We start from the raw sequence: 20,239 nt of genomic DNA, 5'->3' as shown, positions 1-20,239 counted from the left end.
TAAAGATGGAGCCGCATCCCTCCAGATGTTTACTGAAAGCAATTAGTGGGAATAAAGCGCGGCGGCGAAGAGCTTCACACAAAGCTCCCATGCAGACGTTCTAATGCTCCGGGGCTTTCGCTGGGTTAGAAGCAAAGCCTCAATGGTGTGTTTTGCCTGCCTCTTAAGATTCAAGATTCAAGATGTTTTATTTGTCACATACACACACAGGGTGTGCAGTGAAATGAAAGTGGCAATGCTCAGCAGGAATGTGCAAGGGCAACAAGTACACACTATTTACAAATAAAAAACAACACAATATTTACAGTAAGTGTGTGTGTGTGTGTGTGTGTGTGTGCCTAAGAGGGGCAGTTGTGTGGGTCTATGTGGGGGTCCTGGTGAGGTCGGAGTTCACAGTCCTGATGGCCTGAGGAAAGAAACTCCGTCTCAGTCTCTCTGTTCTTGCAGCGTGACTACGGAGGCGCCTGCCTGACCGCAGCAGCTGAAACAGTCTGTTGTTGGGGTGGTGAGGATCCTTCATGATCCTGCCGGCTCTGGTTCTGCACCTCCTGGTGTACAAGTCCTGCAGGGTGGGGAGTGTAGTTCCAATAGTGCGCTCAGGTATATACACTACTCTCTGCAGAGCCTTCCTGTCCTGAGCGGAGCAGTTGCCAAACCAGGCTGTGATGCTTCCTGTCAGGACGCTCTCTACAGCTCCAGACGTTGTTTTGTGTGTGTGTGTGTGTGTGCGTGTGACTAAACGATGCGGTCCTGCTTCTATATTTTGGATCCGCTCGCGTGAATAAAACATCCACCGTTAGCCCCACGTTTTACATTTCTCTCTTTTTCTTTCATCCACGGACGATCTCGAATAATTGATGGCCTTTTTTCTTTTGGTGTAGCAGGCGTCACGGTCCGTCAAATACGTTTCGATTTCCTCGCAGTCGCAGCAACAGACAGACAGAAAGAGAGAGAGAGAGAGAGAGAAGAGGGGGATGGAGAGAAGAAGCGACGGCTCTGTCGTCTCCCGTTTTGAATGAATAGGATTTCTCTCTGACGCAGAAGAAGAAGAAGCTGCGTCCCCCAAAGGCTCAGGGCCCGGCGCCCGGGGGATGTTGTGCAGGCCTGTTGCTCAATCTCTGTCGCTGCGGAGCTGCTGTTGCTCTCACCTCTTCCTGTGCGCCCGACACGCCGCTCGGCATGCTGTTCACGCCGCGCCGAGCGTGTGATTTGACCCCGGCGGGCACAAAACACGCACACGGCCGGTGCCTTTTTAATCTGGTCGCGAAACCTGGAGGAACACCGAACGGGTCACAAGAAGGCGGTTTTCTTCATTTTTGTGGGGGAGTTTAGCTCGGGCCCTGCTTGAGCTGCGACAGGTATTCCAGGAATGGGCTGCAGAGCTCCCTCGCCTTGCATTCTAACCGGGGGACACACACACACACACACACACACACACACAGAGGCGGGTAGTGCTGTTCATTAAGAGGCTTTGCCACTCGGCGCTGCTCGCTCGACCGAGAGGTCTGAAGTTTCCTCTGCGGCTCAGCTCGATGAAGAGAGATAGCGGGAGTAGAGTGTAAACCTCCTCCTCCTCTTCTTCGTCCTGACCTTCTATGATTATTTACTCTTTCTGGTAAACGCAGTACAGCCTCGAGCCTTCCGGGAGCGGACGCTGACACGCGTCGGGGGCCATGAGTGCGTTTTAATGATCCGTTTGTCCAACGGCGTTTTGCAGGGAGTCGGGAAGCTTCGTGAATTCAATCTTTGTGTACTTTAAAGAGCTGCGGACCCACTCCGACGCGTCAGAGGAGATGTCGGATCAATATAAAACGCTCTTTTGTAAGAGAGCTGGACAACAGAGGCGTGGAGATGAGTCAAAGGCGTCGGCGTCGGACTTTAAAGCCCTGATTGGCTGAATAGAAAACACATTTGTTCTGCTCAAACCAATAAATAGCTTAAGATGACCCCCCCCCCCACACACACACACACACACACACCTTTGGGGATGATGGTTCTCATATTCAGCTCCAATCTGCTCACGTCGTCATCTTTGAAGTCTGTTTTTTGGAAGAGAGAGAGAGAGAAGCCTCCCAGCGAGGAGTGTGTCGATAAGAGAGAGGTAGAGGTAGAGAGAGACCTCCAGCCGCCTCGTTCCTCTCTCTCCTTGTAACAACACGATAACAAGTGTGTGTGTGTTGTGTTTGTGTGAGAGAGACCTCCTCCTCCTCCTCCTCCTCTCTTTCTGCTGCCGTGTCGATGTTGTGGTGGATGCCGCTGTGGTCCGAGGGGCCTTTGTTACGGTGGAGGGAGGTGTGTCTAAGAGCTCCTGTTTCCTGCTGGGGAATCACAGACTCATCTGGCAGCTCACACACACACACACACACACACGTAGTGACACCCAGTCGTGGACACCGTCCCCGGCATATGCTTCTCTTTCTCCTCATGTGCTGTCAACAAGGACACAGTGGCATCCAGGTGCACAAAGGGGGAGCGCGTCACGCCGACAACAGGTACATGACCACCGGACGTTGTCGTGACGATGCAGTTTTCCATAATGTCACCGTCGGCCCGTTGAGACACAAGCCGGATGCTTGGAGGACGAGCCGCGCCACAACAACGGTTCCCCATTCGCTGCATGCCGGTTTGTTTATCCTTCTTTTGCACGTATCTGGGGAGGAAGCTGTCTGGAACGTCCCTCCTGCCAACAGCAACTGTTCAAATGTGGAAACACACACACACACACAGGGACTTGTGACACACCGCGTTGGAACGCAGCTACATTAAAAAAAATAAAAAAAAATATTGACATGGCAAAGTTTATATCCGTCCCGTATGTATCGCGATTCTCCCACGACCTCGGGACATCGTGATAATCCAGCCGCAAGTGCAAGGAAAGGATAATTTACCCAGCATGCACCTTTGTCAATAAGGCAGCTGGTTGTCCATACGGTGGGAGGTAAGTGTTGGAAGGCTTGATGCTAAGCTAACTGCTACTCCTCTTATGGCGGCGAGGCGGATGTTCCCAAAATCTCAAATTATCCCGAGTTCAGGAATACAAATGTGACACTGGGAAAACCAACACAACCAACGCAACCAACGCATCCCTCGGATCCCTCGCGGCCGAGCAGTTTGCTGCTCGACCCGCACGGTCACTCGGACGCTCCGATTGGTCGATAACCAGGAAGCTAATACGATCTCCCGTCCAGATAGAGGTTTCCTGTTCCGCAGATGGGCGGCGGAAGGCGAGCGCCGATGGCTCTGCTCATTAATTTGTAATCGCTTCAACGTAGTGTGTGTGTGTGTGTGAGAGAGAGAGCGAGAGACAACAACAAGAGGATTCCTTCTGTATGTGTGAGATCTTTATTTTTATTGTTAACTCACACATATTTAATGAACACACAGACGCTTGCACACATAATAAAAGCATGTTCCACTTTCTCTCAGCACGTAGCTTATCTTATCACACACACACACACACACTCTGCAGGTCACATGCTAAGTCTTGCAGGCCCTTTATGAGGCCAGACTACAGCCCCGTGCTCTGGTTTAGCAGAAGTGCAAACCAGCAAAAAAACGATTAGCAAACTTGCCAACGACGGCTACTCTTTTTTTTTTTTGGGCTCATGAACGCTGCAACTCGTGCTCACCTCAATTCGTCTCGCACGTGATGTTTTGTTGTTGTTGTAAACATGAGATAGACTTTGACAGTTGTGTGTGTGTGTGTGTGTGTGTGTGTGTGTGTGTGTGTGTGTGTGTGTGTGTGTGTGTGTGTGTGTGTGTGTGTGTGTGTGTGTGTGTGTGTGTGTGTGTGTGTGTGTGTGTGTGTGTGTGTGTGTGTGTGTGTGTGTGTGTGTGTGTGTGTGTGTGTGTGTGCAGGTCGACTCTGCCCTCCTTAGAAAGTAGGAGGCCTCGGTGTGTCCTTGCCTGTGGCTTTGGGAAGTAGAGCAAGACGGAAAGTGATGGAGAGAGAGAAGAAAAGAGAGAGAGAGGTTGGCATGCGATGACATGGAGAGAGAGAGGGAGAGAGACTATGGAAAGCATGAGAAATGAGCACAGGGCACTTTTTGTCTTCTTCTTTTTAACACACAAGACGCCGTGGCCTGTTCCTCTCTGTGCTCCTTTTTAATATTTACACAAATGTATTCAAACGGTCACATTATGGAGACTCGCCTCTCATTTTTGGGACAATAAGCTGGAGCGAACCCAACAATTGAACTATTAACTTCTCTGTTCACTTGGTTGGTGGTTATCTTTAGGGTTGGATTAGAACACGTCTCTCCGAAGACACACTCGTCACCGGGCCGACGTCACGTCATCTATTCACTTGTTTATGCAACACAGGATCATCACAGCGACCCGTGTCACTCACCACCGGGGCCACACGGCCTGATCCGTGCTGCACATGTGCAAACTAGTACCCGTGGGAGAGGTAGAGAGAGAGAGAGGAGGTAGAGAGAGGCTGAGGAAGAGAGAGGTAGAGAGGTAGAGAGAGAGAGAGGCGGTAGAGAGAGAGAGGAGGGAGAGAGAGAGAGAGAGAGAGGTAGAGAGGGGCTGAGGAAGAGAGGTGGTAGAGAGAGGTAGAGAGAGAGGGCTGAGGTAGAGAGAGAGGTAGAGGGGCTGAGGTAGAGAGGTAGAGGGAGAGAGAGGTAGAGAGAGAGGAGGAGAGAGAGGTGAGAGGGGCTGAGGAAGAGAGGTAGAGAGGTAGAGGTGAGAGGGGAGGAAGAGGTGGTAGAGAGGGGCTGAGGTAGAGAGAGAGGTAGAGAGGGGCTGAGGAAGAGAGGTGGTAGAGAGAGGGAGGTATAGAGAGAGAGGAGGGAGAGAGAGAGGTAGAGAGGGGCTGAGGAAGAGAGGTGGTAGAGAGAGAGAGAGAGAGAGAGAGGGGCTGAGGTAGAGAGAGGAGGTAGAGAGAGGTAGAGAGGGGCTGAGGAAGAGAGAGGTAGAGAGAGAGAGGGAGAGAGAGAGAGAGGAGAGAGAGGTAGAGAGGGGCTGAGGAAGAGAGGTGGTAGAGAGAGGTAGAGAGAGAGAGAGGAGGTAGAGAGAGAGAGGTAGAGAGGGGCTGAGGAGAGAGAGAGGTAGAGAGAGGTAGAGAGAGAGAGAGGAGGTAGAGAGAGAGAGGAGGGAGAGAGAGAGAGAGAGGGGCTGAGATAGAGAGAGAGGAGGGAGAGAGAGGTAGAGGGTCTGAGGTAGAGAGAGGTAGAGGGAGAGAGAGGGGCTGAGGTAGAGGTAGAGGGAGAGAGAGGGGTAGAGAGAGGAAGAGAGAGAGGGGCTGAGGTAGAGAGAGAGAGGGAGACTTGAAGGACTGAGTCGCATTATGGTGCGTTCAAGTGCTAGTCAGTGATCATTTTAAGTGGGCAAAGTAAAGCATGATGCGTTTGTTTAGAGTGAATGTCAGCTGACCCTCTCGTCATGTGGCGTGTTTTGACTCTCCGATGATCCCTCACTCTGGCGCTCGTGAGTTATGATGTCATCGTCTCCTCACCAACACGACTCTCAATGCCCGGTAGAGCTCACGGAATCATTCGGCCGGCGACCGTCTCTCGTTCTCTCCTCTTTCCGGGAGGATTTTAATTCTCCGATCCCACGTAAAACACAAGCTCTCATGCGACTGCAGTCACAGCGGGAGGCCTCTCCTACAACACCGGTTAAAACCAGAAAAGCTCTCTCCCTCCCGAGCCAAGTGCGGCCCACTGAGCACTGAGCACCCGCATTCCGGTGACGCCGCCCCGACCTCTGACCGGCTCCACCTCACAGGACGGGGCCTCCAGCCGCCTCGTTCCTCTCTCTCCGTGTAACAACACGGTAACAAGTGTGTGTGTGTGTATATATATCAACTTGTCGTGTTTTGCAGCACTTGTGGAATCATCTACGTTACCTTGCACCGTGATACAAAGTGTGTGTGTGTGTGTGTGTGTGTGTGCTGCAGGCTGACATTTATGGTGTGATTGTCATTGCAGCTGCTTCTTGCCTCAACTTGCTTCTGCAGTGTGTGTGTGTGTGTGTGTGTGTGTGCGTACGCTTCAGGCGACGTGTCGGCTCTTGTCAGCCGGGTGGCGCAGAGAGACGAGAGGGGGCGGGTAACCGGGGAGAGGGAGGGTCGGACGTCTTCCGGGCGCCACAGGAGAGAAGCCGATGAAGCGCAGAAGTAAAGCGAACCAGTTGGAACCGTTGACGGGACTTTCCACGACTTTCCGTCCGTTGATCGCTCAGTGTCGAAACACTCAGATTAAACTGCTCATCAGTTTCGTCCCGATCACATCCATCGTCTCTCAACTCGGCAACGTAGCGAATGTGTTGACGCTCGTATACGTTCCCGTCTTACAATAATAACCATTTTATTTGTAATAAGGAGGGAGAGGACTCTCCTTTTGCTTTGTGGACATCCTGCCAAATAATATCCAATGAAAATACCATCTGTATTTACTGCCGTTGTTTGTAGCTTAAGAATCCAGACGTGTCGGTTTGAAGCGATCCGCCACGGCGAGAGAGAAAAAAAGCGAAAGGCGGCGTATGAATAATGGAGCGCGAACAAAAGGGTCGAGTCTGAACGTCGAGCTCGGGTGAATCCGGAGGAAATACCTCGTGCGCCACGGCTCGGAGGTTGAGGAACGAGACTCGGGGTTCGTACGGTCGTGGAAAACCTGGAAGACTCATGGAATTTTAAAATGGTCATTTCCAGGCCTGGAAAAGTCATGGAAAAAAGTTAAATCATAAGTTTAGGAAAAGTCCTGGAAACTTGTTATAATCACGTGTTCATTTGAGTTTGTTCATGGAGTTTGAAATAATTAATGTTTTTTTAAAGAAAGACGCTCAAAATATGAGCCGTTAATAATATGCTAAATTTTCTAAATTGTTCATGTTTATACCGAGATCTCAGTTTGGTCATGGAAATTTGGTTTAAAGTCATAGAAATCCATTTGTCAAAATGTGTAAGAACCCTGGAGACTCCCTTTTGCTTACTCTCTCCTGATTCCCACGCCGATCCCTCTCGTCTCCTTTCCTCTTTCCTTGTCACCTTTGCACCCGCCGCCGGTCTCCTCCCCCCTCCAGAGTTTTACCAAGCCTCTGTGGTCCCTCTCCTCCTCGTTTCACGACAGTTCTATATATTTTTTTAAATCACAAATATCGCTGCCAGTATGTGTGATATTCCAGGAAGGAAACCCCCCGAAAGGTGCGAGGCGTACCACGTCTGCTTCCACGAGGACGATGCGCCGCTTCCCGTAATCTAAGCTGTGATTATTGTATTGTTTAAACTTCTTTTGTCTTTGTGTTTTTTTTTGCATTTATCTAAAAGCTTGTCAGTTTCTTTCTTCCTTTTTCTAACATATTAAAGTCCACATATTGAAAGGGGCGTCGAACAATGTTTAACTCGGCACCGGGAAAAAATCAATAAATATATATATATATTACAAACTGTAAACGCTGGTCGTTTTCATCCCAGGTGTGCGGTGCGTTCAGGTGTTCTCAGACGTGTGAATACGATGTCGTCTGGAGGTTCCTCTTGCTCAATGTTTATCGCATCGACGTTGTGCTCTGCAGCCACAGCGAGGAGCGCCGATGTGCAGATGGCGACGCTAGCACCCCCGCGGGGAAACGTACGCGGGGAAACGCCACCGCCGACACGCACTGAAGATGGCTCAGAATCACAACATCAAGAAAACTAGAACAGGCACTCGGTAGAGCGCATACCTTCGCATATCACAAGATTGGGCATTGAATTATGAACACTTTGGCATTAGTTGCATGCCAATTGGATGAAAATTGACCACGCTTTGGTAAAAAGAAGATTTTGACCTTTTCATGACCTTGACCTTTGACCCGATCGATCCCAAAATATAATCAAATGGTCCCCGGACAATAACCAATCATCCCACCAAATTTCATGCGATTCGGTTTAATACTTTTTAAGTTATGCGAGTAACACGCATACAAATAAATAAATAAATAAAAACATTACCTTTCACATTTTCAATGCGAAGGTAATGAAGTGCCCACCCATCTCCACGCAGTCACGCGGCTCAAACACACAGCGCCAGGGCTCTGGTCTCGATGAGCACCGTGGTGAGCAATAGGTCCACACACACACACGCACACACACACACACATTCTCTGTTATGGAGGAATCACTTCTGCTTCCACATTAAAAAGTGAGTCACAGCGAAGGAAAACGCTCTGATTGGCACAAACTACCTAAAGCCACTTTACTGCATCCTTGATCCGCATTATCTGAAACCTACCTATGCCAATGTACTCTCACCCACTCTGTTTCCTACGACTGTTGCTCCCACATAATCACACTGACACACACACACACACACACACACGTGTGCAGGCAGAAGGATGTGCTTGTACATCAATGCAAACACACGGATGCATGTGTGGGAGCTCATCGCATCGTAAAGAGACGTGGTACAGGCAGTCGAGAGGGAGTGGAGGAGATGGAGTGTGCCTGTGTGTGTGTGTGTGTGTGTCTTCGCTCCGCAGAGGTCAGGATTCTTGGTGATTTTGTAACCTGATTATGATGATTATTATTCGGCAGCCTTGGGCATCTTCACACATTTGAGTTCTTTTGAAAATATCGGCCAATATCCAATAAATCTACCCGAAAGACTTTTGCATTTAGATTGTGATGCGGTGTAATACATAAAAAGTGTATGAATATATATATATATTATATGTATAATATATATATATATGGGATGTATGAAATCATGATTACGTTCGACCAACCGACCACAAGGGGGACGACCTTTACTCGGCTGAAGGTCAAACCAATCACTACATTTATTATCATATTATTGGTGCTACTTTTCTGAATTGAATGGACAGTAGGAACCACGATATGGCTAATATGTATTAAAGGGTAATAAAATAAAAGTTAACAGAAGGCGTCAATCAAAATCCTGTGTCGGAGACGGATGGGGAGCGAAGTGACACCGATGTTTCGTTCTTATTTTCAGGAAGGACCGGCATACCAATTAGTCAGATTCTGCAGAGAGGGGTGGGAGGAGCTGAGTGACGGGGGTGGGAGGGGGGAGGGACACGTACAGGGGTGGACAGCTTGTGTTGCTAGGAGACGTAAGAAAATGTGGGGAAATAAAGAGCCTTCAGCAACACACACACACACACTGGGTGCTAATGCATTGTGTCAGTGTGACCGTGACCCCCGTTGTAAAGAGCCGTCGCAGGTGACGCGCCCTCGAAAAAGCTTGTACCGGATGTACTCCGGCGTCTCCAGGAGCGCGGCCAACGCCACGATGTCAAATGAATAACGCATCGAGTCGCACCGTCAGAAAAAGACGAGGGCGACGTCACTCTTTGGCCTTTTTTTTTTAGCCAGAAGCCGGGAAGCCAGACGCACATTTATGGCAGTTTACTCAGTTTATTTTAAGGTGCTAATTATGGTTCTGACTTCTGCCGCCCGCTCACACGTCCTCTGAAAGACGGGCTGAGCCTTTTGTTTTGTTCGTGAATGAGTGAAGTCACAGCAGCTCCATTTAAGCCGCTAAAATATGGATCTGGCTGGCGTCAACGTCTCGCACCATCACACGAGCAAATAATTACAAATACGAGAAGCCCAAACTAACGAGGCTCCTCGAGGGCGGGATGCACATTTAACCCTCCTGTGACCTTCAAATGTACGAACACCTTTTACCCGTGGGGTCAATTTGACCTCCAGAAAATTATTAGAATTAATATTGTTTCCCAAGTTAAGGTGTCAGGTTTGTTGACTACCTAAATAGCCCATTAAATAAAAACTTGATACATCCGGAATACTTGTTCACGACTCTGGCGAAATATGCAGATCACCATTAAAATCTCACTGATTGACCTCAAATTGGAAAGAGATATCTTTTTGGTGTTTTAATAGCTTTATATTACTTCCAAGTATATCTTTTTTTATATCAAATTGACCCCAAAGAACACCGATGCCTACAAGTTGTGTTCAGGATGTTGAAAACACATCATGTGAATTTTATGTTTACCCAGTTGTCCCCAATAAATTAGGAAAAGTCATGAAATATAAAACAAAAAGAATGATGTTAGTAATTTGTTTAGAGATGTATGAGGTCAAATTGACCCCAAAGGTAACAGGAGGGTTAAAGTAAGGCAACATCCCGGCTACGTGAATTATATATGAGCGGATTAACCCAAGCTAACCCTATTTAACCACGGATGATGCACGGTTCGTACGGTCATGGAAAACCTGGAAAAGTCATGGAATTTTAAAATGGTCATTTCCAGGCCTGGAAAAGTCCTGGAAAAAAACGTAAATCATAAAAGTTTTAGAAAAGTCATGGAAATTTGTTATCATCACATGTTCATTTATGCGCAGTTTGAAATAATTAATATGTTTTTTTAAAGAAAGACGCTCAAAATATAAGCCGGCGTATTCTCTCAAAACGCAAAATGTTCTAAATTGTTTGTTTATACCGAGATTTCAGTTTGGTCATGGAAATTTGGTTAAAAGTCCTGGAAAAGTCTTGGAAATCCATTGGTCAAAATGTGTAAGAACCCTGATGATAGCTGGGATATGAAATATGAACACATGAGCTCTGCGGCCGTTGAAATGAGGACGATTAAAGCACAAGAGCCTCAGAAACCCGTTTGAGTACTTTACACAGCACTCGCATGCATTAGTCATGTGACTTCCTGCGTGGAGCTAACGGGAAACGCATCAGCGACTGATGTCCGTGTGTCAGAAGGACTCCGTAATCAATGCGTCGACGCGCTGTTCCGGGATATCGGAGGAAATCTCAATTACTCTCTCTCGACCGGCCGCGGCGTGGATCGATGCGCATGAAAAGCTCGTGGAGCCGTGCGCCGGCGGCGAAGCTTTCCATATCGATCGGCCGGCGCCCTCGCGTATCGGCGTTTTTACGATATCCTCCGCAGATTCGGTCAAACGGTGGCGTTCGAGTCGTCTTGGTAGAAGCGCAGCTGGGGATCGTTTTGGCGACGGAATTGTTCATCGAGCGAAGAAGAAAAGAATAAAACAACAACCTGCTCCGCGAGTCACACGCCACGCGGAACGCCGTTCCTCCCACTCGCAGATGATGTTTGCTTTTGGTGGATGCGACGCTTCTATTTTTTAAATTTTTAGTCATAAGTCCTCTTGGAGATGGCGTCACTGTGACCTCGAGTTCTTCTTCCCGATCGGCCGCGTTGTCGTCCTGAGCTGAAGACGAAGACGATGATGATGACGGGGATGATGAAGCACGGTACCTTTTCTTTGAGTGGGAAGCGTGTGTTTCACTGACCGCACGATGAGTTTCCTCTTCAGGACTAAAGCGGCGTCGAGACTTTAGCGTCGCAGTCACGAGGGAAAAGAGTCGAAGAAAGCGAGACGTGCGTCGTATTTGTTTATAAACTTACCCACAATGCATCGAGGGGAGGGGAGGGGGGGGGGGGGCCTGCAGAGGTCTGGAACAGCTCATCTCTCTCTCTCTCCCTCTCCCACATTTATTTTGTTTTTAAATAAACATCCCCTCAGGCCATCGAGCTTCACACCACAAAAGGCTTGAACACACGACAACACACGCAGTGCGACGCGCACACACACCCTGGCGTGGAGGAGGAACACAAACTGGACACAATGCGGCGGACCTTTTTGTCTTTGTGATGAAATTGGGCCTCGTATAAAGATAAAGGGATCATCCTCTCACACACACACACACACTATACACACACACACACACACACACACACACACACTCCTTTAATTAGTGTATTACCGTTTCATTCTCATGTTACCGGAGCGTTGGTGTGCTGCGCCACTGCAGGCGAGGAAGCCTCAGCCTGGCTGGAGTCTGACTGCCGATGTGACCGGCATGCTAATCAAGTATCCCCCCCCCCCACACACACACACACACCCCCCTACCCTCACACACACACACACACACACACACCTACAGCACGCATACACCCTCTTCCAGCTCTCAATTTTGCTCCAATCTCCAGGCCGAACACACGATTCCTCTCCTCGGCGATCGATGCCTCGCTAAGCCCCGCCCCCCCCCATCCCCCGGCTCCTCATTGGCTGCTTCACGGACGAGAAGGGGACTGCAGAGCTCCGTGACTCATTCTGCTCCCACAGATGGGGGCTTCAGGTTCACGCGGAGGCAATCCTCAAGTGTTCCAGCTCCGTCTCGAGGAAAACATTTCAATAAATCGGGAGATGACGTGACTTTAAACATGCAGTGCAGCCAATGAATTAGTAAGCGGTAATATATCTCATTAAGTGTATCTGTACAACGTGTATTGAGCTTTTAAATGTGGCCTTGGGAGTGTGATTAGATTCCTAGCCTTGATTTTAAAATGGTTTTTTATTCCCCCACAGAACCGAATCCATACTTCCTGTAATCCAGCGCTGGCCCTGAACGCCTCCAGACTTTTAATCCGAGTGTCGGGCGTTAAACGACACGGTGTGACTCGGCTCTTTTCCTTCGCGGCGCAGATATCGGGGCTCGTGTTTCAACGCACGCGAATATATTTATTTAATTTATTCCGTTTGAGGAGTCGAAAAACAACAACAACAAAAAGGAAAAAGATTCAGCGCCGCTCTGCCAAAGTGTTGACATCTTTAAAGGCGGTCTCCACTTAGTGCGCGAGCTATTTTAAGCGAGAGGAGACGAGTGCTTGTTGTTTTTGCCGCCTGTGAGATATCGTTGACTCCCTCGCTCCCTTTCCTTGCATTCTTTCTCCAGCTTCTTCCGTCTTTCCCCAATTCGGCTTCCTGTGGATTTCAGCCACAAGTTAGTGTGTGTGTTTATGTGTGTGCGTGTGTGTGTGTATTAATGTTTTAGAAGCGTGTGGAGTCCACCGATAAGCTTATTGAGGACCCCTCGGGTTAAAAGAAAAGGCCCCATGTGACGTTTTAAGCCACATCAGCTCCCACCTCTTAACTTGAAAAATACACACACACCAAGTTCAAAGTCTAAACTCTGTGTCATCAGTATTGGATCGACGGATTTTTTTCGGGGGGAGAGGGGGGTTATATGTCTGTCGCTAAAAACCGTGACATATTTATTTGTAAAGGAGGCGGCGTGAAGGTCGCTCTCCCCACTGCGTTGCTCCTTGTGCCACACGGCAAGGTCACACCGGGATGGACTGTTGTCAAGGGAACCATAGGCACCTTTCTCCACACACACACACACACACACACAGATGTATTCCTTTATAATCCCCTCAAATTACATTTTGACGTCTTTATGCTGATTCAACGAATTAATTGTCTGAATTTACTTAATTTTAGTCGATAATCAAGACAACAACAAAAAATCAAGACAATTTTTGTAAAAATATATTTAAATATGTATTAATATATTAATAAATATTCTCTTTTTTTCACTTTCCAGACGTCCCAATTTTTTTTTTAGATGTCCTTTTTAAAAACATTTTTTTATACATGCTTCAAGTCTCAGTGTGCTGGAATTTCTTCTTCTCACGCACCGGTTAATTAATAATAAATCCAAGAGTGCAAACCTTTTCCCATCGCACGTTGCCGTTGTGAATTTAATCTTTTCGGACAAAAGACGTCGTTTGAAGACGTCGCCTCGGGCTCTGGGAAATTGTGAGGGCCATTTTTCACAGTTCTTTAACATTTTACAGACTTATCTATATATATATACTTCTCGCTCTTGCTTTCCCTTCCAGTGGCATGATACTCGACATTGTTTATGTGCATGAATACATTTGTCGTCTGTGTCTCTATTCAGAGGGTGGCCTTTCCACGATGTCAGAGGTCAATCTTCCCACAGACATTATCGAGCCGCTGTCTTCTTCCGTCTGCTCGCCGCTTTTCGTCCGCCCACGTCTTCCTCTCCTCTGCTAATAAACGGACGCATGGCGGCGGCGACTGCTGGGAAGATGCGCGGCGCTGGCGGCCGTGAGGCTTAGTAAACACTCACTCAGCGGTGGTGAGTCAGGCGGGGAGGTCTTCCCCAGTGTGTCTTGCAGAGGCACGAAGGCGGTCCATGACAGATGGATGCACTCAGTAACTCACTGAGGACCCCCACACACACACACGCTCACACACACTCACGCCCTGCAGGCGGAGGACTTTCCTGTCCTCTATTATGTTTCTCAACACATAAATAAAGGTCCCGCATGTGGACCTGACAACCAAAGATTCTTCACACTGATTATTCAGTACATTTAGAAAATGTGAAAAATGCCCGTAAAATGTTGTCAAAGCTTTACGTGACTTCTTAGAGTTGCTTAAGAAAAATCTATTTATACGTTGAAAATATTCCACTAAATAAAAACAGGACAAACAGCTATTCGGCATTTTGTTGAGTGACTTTATTGATTAATTAAAATATTCAAAACGATAGTTTCACTTTCTTAAGAGGCGTCCGGATAAGCGTTTTTAATAATGAACTGAAAACTGTTCACTCGCCAAGTATCAAGTCTTCATATTAATTGGCAATATCCGCTTATGGATTATTCCACTGAATCGGGTGGTGAAAAGTTGTCGAGCAGAACTAGAACACGGTGTCCTGGTGGCGGGAATGTTCACATCAACGAGGACATGAATGCATCGTTTGTGACGTGTGTTTGTGGAACGAGTTTAAAGCCCTGTTGTCATCTCAGCTGATCCCCCCCCCCCCCCCCCCAAAAAAAAACCAATAAATAACCCAACGTCTGCAAACTCCTGAACTCGTCTTCTTCACAGGAACTAGAGTTTGTGGAACTCGCCGGTTCCTCGTGCACTGGTTTGGGTTCCTTTCATATCCGTGGTTAATATATTCTCTTCATTTTTATACATTGTTTTTTCCCCCCGAAAATATAGTTTTTCACTTCCGTTGTCGACTTTTTCTCGTGTTTGATGTCAAAAAGTCAAACTCCAGCACAGAAGTAATAATAATGCAGAAGTCTCACCGGCACTCGTCTTCACTTCCTGAGCAACGATGAAGTCGTGCTTTGCTATTTATACATATTGATCTCCAGGGGAATGATGATGTTGTTGTCTGTCAAGGCAAGGAGCAGCACTCCTGCACATTGAGGTTCCTTCTCTCTTCTTCTCTTGTTTTCTATTTCCTATGCACCGACTCTGTGTATATTTGAGGCCATCCGTATGACGTCATGCTCCAGATCTGAAGGCGTTTCTTTCCGTGTGTTCAACGAATCCTTTTATCTGTCAAGTTAAAGCGACGTTATTATGAAATGCACCAGTGCCAAAGCCACAACTTTCCACTTCACCCTCCGTCTCCTCCGGTCTGGACCGTCTCCTCCCTCCATCCCTCATGGCGTTGCTTTGATCTCGTGCAGAGAGAGAGAGAGGGGGGGGGGGCTTTCTGAGTGTTACGGGGGTTGCAGCAGCAGCAGCAGCCGGGTCACTTGACCGTCGGGATGGGAGCGCTGACAGGAAGATGAAAGGCAGTAAGTGGGGGTGTGGTTAGGTGGGTGGGGTGAGGTTTATGGTCGGAGGAAGGCCCATGTGAGATGAGAGAGAGCGGAGAGGTTTCTGTCCACTCTGCCTGCCTTTAAATCGTCATAGTTGTTATTAGAAGTTTCAGTAGCCCCCTCCTTGGATTATTACCTTCGCATTGAAAATGCGGAAAGGTAATGTTTTGATCGCCCTGTATTTGGATGCATGCGTGTTATTCGCATAAGTCAAAAAGTATTAAACCAAATCGCATGAAATTTGGTGGGATGATTGGTTGTTATCCGGCGACCATTTGATTAGATTTTGGGATCAATCGGGTCAAAGGTCAAGGTCATGAAAAGGTCAAAATCTTCTTTTTACCATAGCACGGTCAATTTGTATCCAATTGGCATTCAACTAATGCCAACATGTTCATGATTCAATGCCCAATCTTGTGATATGCGAAGTTATGCGCTCTAGTTGATTTATGTAGAGCCGATTGATTTTAATTATTAATCGTGTTAATTGACATTTTTAATTTGTCATTATTCCTCCATTTCCCATCCCTGCCTCTTTGCACTTGTTTCTCTCTCTTCCTTTTTTCATCCTGCATGTCATCCACATAACATGTCCACTCTGGATTCTTCCTTTGTTCTCTGGCCATCGCTCCGAATCCCCTCCAGCGGCCCCTGCAGCTCTATTTTAGCGGTTTACTTTCTGCCTCCAAAGCCCTGGAGATGAATTATTGATCAGACCGACCCCCGTCTGCACAGCTGCTGTTTGGGCCAAGTCTCCTCTCTCCGATTACATCTCGGCTCTTTCACAGCTCCTGGTGTGTGTGTGTGTGTTGGCTTCAGTTGGAAAAAACATTTTCAGGGACATAATTGATTTTCCTTTTTGTCTTGTCATCAGAAAAAATCCCAAAGCTGCACTAAAGGAGCCTGAAAACATAATTTTTTTCCCGTTTAATCGTCGTTTTATTTGATGGTCGTCGGGGGAATGTCGCACCGGCGCCACACGCTGCCGCTTTCCCCCGTGTAGCAGCTCGTGCTTTCACATTGCGGTTAAAGGCAGTAAAGGTCACTTTCCACACGTCATCAATCAGAGAATAAAGACAAAGATGTCTGAGATGAGAGGTGTCTGTTTCTCTTGTTTTTTCACGGCTTCTCGGCCATTTTGCACAAACGCCTGAATAGGTGCTGATTTGTAATATGCGTGTACAGGAGTCGAGCCCTTTGTTCTCGTCGGCGCCGAAGACCTTTCGGCGACGCGGTGTGGCGTCCTCTAACCCCCGCCGCCTCGTGTTTCCTCCTCAGGCTGTTCAACCTGACTCTGAAGAAGCTGATCATGCTGAAGGAGCTGGATAAAGACCTCACCTCCGTGGTCATCGCCGTCAAACTGCAGGTACGAGACGCACCAAAATCACAAAATTCAAATTAGCGTCAGAGCGGCGTTACACTCTGTACACACATGGAAATATAATCCAATATAAGCTGCTGTGGTTCTATGAAAACACAAAGATGTCCAAAACCCAACCTGGAAACGTCATGATCGTCATCGCAGCAACAATGAAGTATCTCAAGCACCCAAAAAATTATTCTAGAATCAGCATGAAACATAATTGCAGCTCAAAATCTGCTTTTTTTTCCTTCTCCTTTCGCTTTAATCCGCAACATTTAGGACTTCCACTCGAGTTTATTTTTCTTTTAGTGAATCCAACCAGTAGATGTTGAAAAGCTGCTGATCACGCCACACAATGATCTATATTTTCTTAGGTTTCTGCAGGAGTAGTTTGTTGTTTCGTCGTCTCTGTGGACGGACACACGCCTCGTGCAACTCCTCCACAGTCGTGCACAATATGTCTTGGTTTTAAAAGTCCAGTAAGCAGCCGAGGTGGAGAAAATGACCGTGAATATCATTAATAAACAAATAAATAGTGTTTATTTATAGAAGCTCCACAGATTGCAGCCAGGATGTGTTTACTACTCGATCGTAATTGTTATGTTATTTAAATTCTTCACCTCTGCTGCTCATCTCCATCGTGTCCGTAATGGAAGAAAATCAACAAAATCCTTTTAGTTGTTGACGCGTGATACAAACGAGTGCCATGGCTTGTTTTCACTCGTCATCAGTAAACGCCCGTTTCTTGCTCTCGATGCACTTTAAGCGGTTTTAATTCTTCCACCACTCTCTCACTCTCCATCCTATCAGGCACTTTCTTCTTCACCACCACTCTCCGCCTCGACCTACTTTTCCTCCCACGATTCCTTCCCCCGCTTATGTTCTGACCAACTGTCTTCTCTTTGCTCGACCGTGACGTCCTCTCTCTCTCTCTCTCTCTCTCTCTCTTTTTTTTTGCGTCTCCTCCTCAGGGCTCCAAGCGGATCCTGCGCTCCAACGAGATCCTGCTTTCCTCGGCGGGACTGACGGAGACCGACCTGCAGCTCACCTTCTCCCTGCAGGTGAAGACGCCGTTCGGCGGGGGGGGGGGGGAGTTGTCAGGCGTCCGTCAGTCAAAGGCAAAGAGAAACGTTCTTGGATCATATCGGATGTGGAATTATTTACTGTGAGCAGAAAGCATATCGAAAAAAACCCCAATGAGACTGGAAAAGGCCATTCCAATACACTCACCAATGTGTTCCTTAACAGTTGAATACAAACCAACCTTTAAGTTACACTCTGAGTTCCTCTCTTCTCAGCTTGGCACCTAAAATCCGAAAAGTAAACGACTGTTTTCTTTGGAACTGGTTGTGTTCCCTTAAGGCCTGTACTCAGGGCAAAGAGCCCAACGGGAGCAGCTCTGTGAGGCTGCGCTCAGCGTGGAGTTAAATATACAACGTCAATTACCCTCCGAACAGGTTAGCGTCACGCTACTTAGCGCCACACACAAAGTACAATTGAGGCGTCTTTAGATTTGTCAAATTTTAAACGCAAAGTAATCGTCTTTTTTTTTTTAAACGTCAAATGGTTTATCCGTCATAGGTCGTGAAAACGTTTCTCTCCGTTCCCACGGGGTAATAAACGTCTCCCTCGCTCTCTGCCGCCGTGCATCCAGGCCGAGCTCGGTTAATGTGATTCCCAGCAGGCTTTTCCTCTGCTCTAAATCATCCTTTCCAAATTCCATGTTTCTAAATGCTGCTAATAAAAGGTCAGGGAGTTTCTCTCTCTCTGGATCTCAGCGAGCGCGGTGAGCCAGACGTTATCCGTTATCCATCTGACTTCCCGCAGCAGCGTTGGGGAGCTCCATTAACACGCAGGAGTGCAGCTTTTTGTTCCGTTTGAGACACTTAATGATGTCTGAGTCAGGATGTGACGAAGTGGGGTCGAGGCAAACGTCACTGCATCTGAACACGCAATCTCACCTGTCCGCTGTGTGTGTGTGTGTGTGTGTGTGTGTGTGTGTGTCCACAGTATCCGCACTTCCTGAAGAGGGACGCCAACAAGCTTCAGATCATGCTGCAGCGACGGAAGCGGTACAAGAACCGGACCATCCTGGGCTACAAGACGTTGGCCCTGGGCCTCATCAACATGGCCGAGGTAGCTCGACCCGTCACAGAAACCTCTCGAGTTCAGAGCCTCGATGTGCGAGGCTTTTACGTGTGCTTTGTTTTTCCACACATTTAACTTCTGCTTATGTTAGTATCACCACTTCTCTGCACTTATCATATTGAATCCCCCCCCATTTGATTAGATTTTGGGATCAATCGGGTCAAAGGTCAAGGTCATGGAAAGGTCAAACTCTTTTTTTACCATAGCACGATACATTTTTGTCCAATTGGCATGCAACTAATGCCAAAATGTTCATAATTCAATGCCCAATCTTGTGATATGCGAAGGTATGCGCTCTACCGAGTGCCCATTCTAGTTCAAGTCTGTAACAACAAAAAACAGAAACAAATAGTTTATTTGCACTTGTAGGAAAAGGCTCCTCTCCCGAGCTGCTCGGCTCATTGTTGTGCGTACAGCAGACGGAGGTTCGGCTGCGTATTTGAATGCACGTCGGCGGCGAGTTGCCGAGTCAGCGGAGTCGCGTCCTGTTCCCCCCCACAGACGTCCCAGCTGTCCAGAGCTGTTGACCCAGCAAACTACCGGTCAGAGGCTCATTTCCCTAAACGGGGCAGCCTTCTGCTTCGGTCCAATCTCAGTTCCACTTCCTGCGAGGCGTCGTCACAAAGTGATTTCTAACCTAATATTAGAGACGGTCTCCTCTCATGCAGATCTGTTATTCTATCGTCTTCCTTTGTCATTCGCAGCGTTGCATCTCTAAACGTATTGTGCACTAACCTTCATTTGACCTTCGTTCAAACTCAATTCAAGCAATTGCACTTTCAGATGAAACTCAGACGTCGATCTCTGGCCCGACGTCCGATTCTCAAATAAATGTCGCAATAAATCAAACTCCTAATAAAATTGGAAGCCTCTTGCAATTTCTCCCATCAATATGAAACCTTTATAAGTATGTGTGTGTGTGTGTGTGTGGTCCTCAGACTTAATGAATGTCTGGTGATGCATTTACAGTGTTACAGGAAAGGACATGAATACAGACTCGAGGGTCGTAGGTTTGGTGCGAGTCGTTTATCTAATGGAAATTAAACCAAAATCATCGATGAAATAAGAGGGTAGACTACACAAATATAGAAGAATTAATACACAAATATATAGAATTAATGCGTCAACAGCAACTCCTTCCGTTGCTTTTACATTCAGCTTCACAGCAGACAAAAGATTAGTCTGCTAATATACTCATGAACGTCAGTTAAACAGTTTGAGTTAGCTTACATTAGCCACCTTTAGCTAAAGTCAGTTACAGTGTCTGAGTTAGCTTATATTAGACACCTTTAGCTAATGTCCGTTAAACAGTGGCTGTCTAGTTAGCTTACATGAGCCACC

The 20,239-nt window shown here is 47.4% G+C and overlaps 1 protein-coding gene across 1 annotated transcript in view; it reads left to right on the top strand.

Moving 5' to 3' along the window:
* LOC130211666 (phosphofurin acidic cluster sorting protein 1) overlaps positions 1–20,239 on the top strand; it is a 33,445-nt gene that overhangs the window by 1,392 nt on the left and 11,814 nt on the right. Inside the window, 3 exon segments of the mRNA XM_056442582.1 lie at positions 16,666–16,753; positions 17,722–17,811; positions 18,761–18,886. Coding sequence (XP_056298557.1) covers positions 16,666–16,753; positions 17,722–17,811; positions 18,761–18,886 — 304 coding nt within the window.

This window comes from Pseudoliparis swirei, chromosome 21, assembly GCF_029220125.1.
Source record: "Pseudoliparis swirei isolate HS2019 ecotype Mariana Trench chromosome 21, NWPU_hadal_v1, whole genome shotgun sequence".
Taxonomy (NCBI): Eukaryota; Metazoa; Chordata; class Actinopteri; order Perciformes; family Liparidae; genus Pseudoliparis; species Pseudoliparis swirei.
The sequence above is the reverse complement of the archived record's forward strand: the minus strand, read 5'-3'. Positions and strand labels throughout refer to the sequence as shown.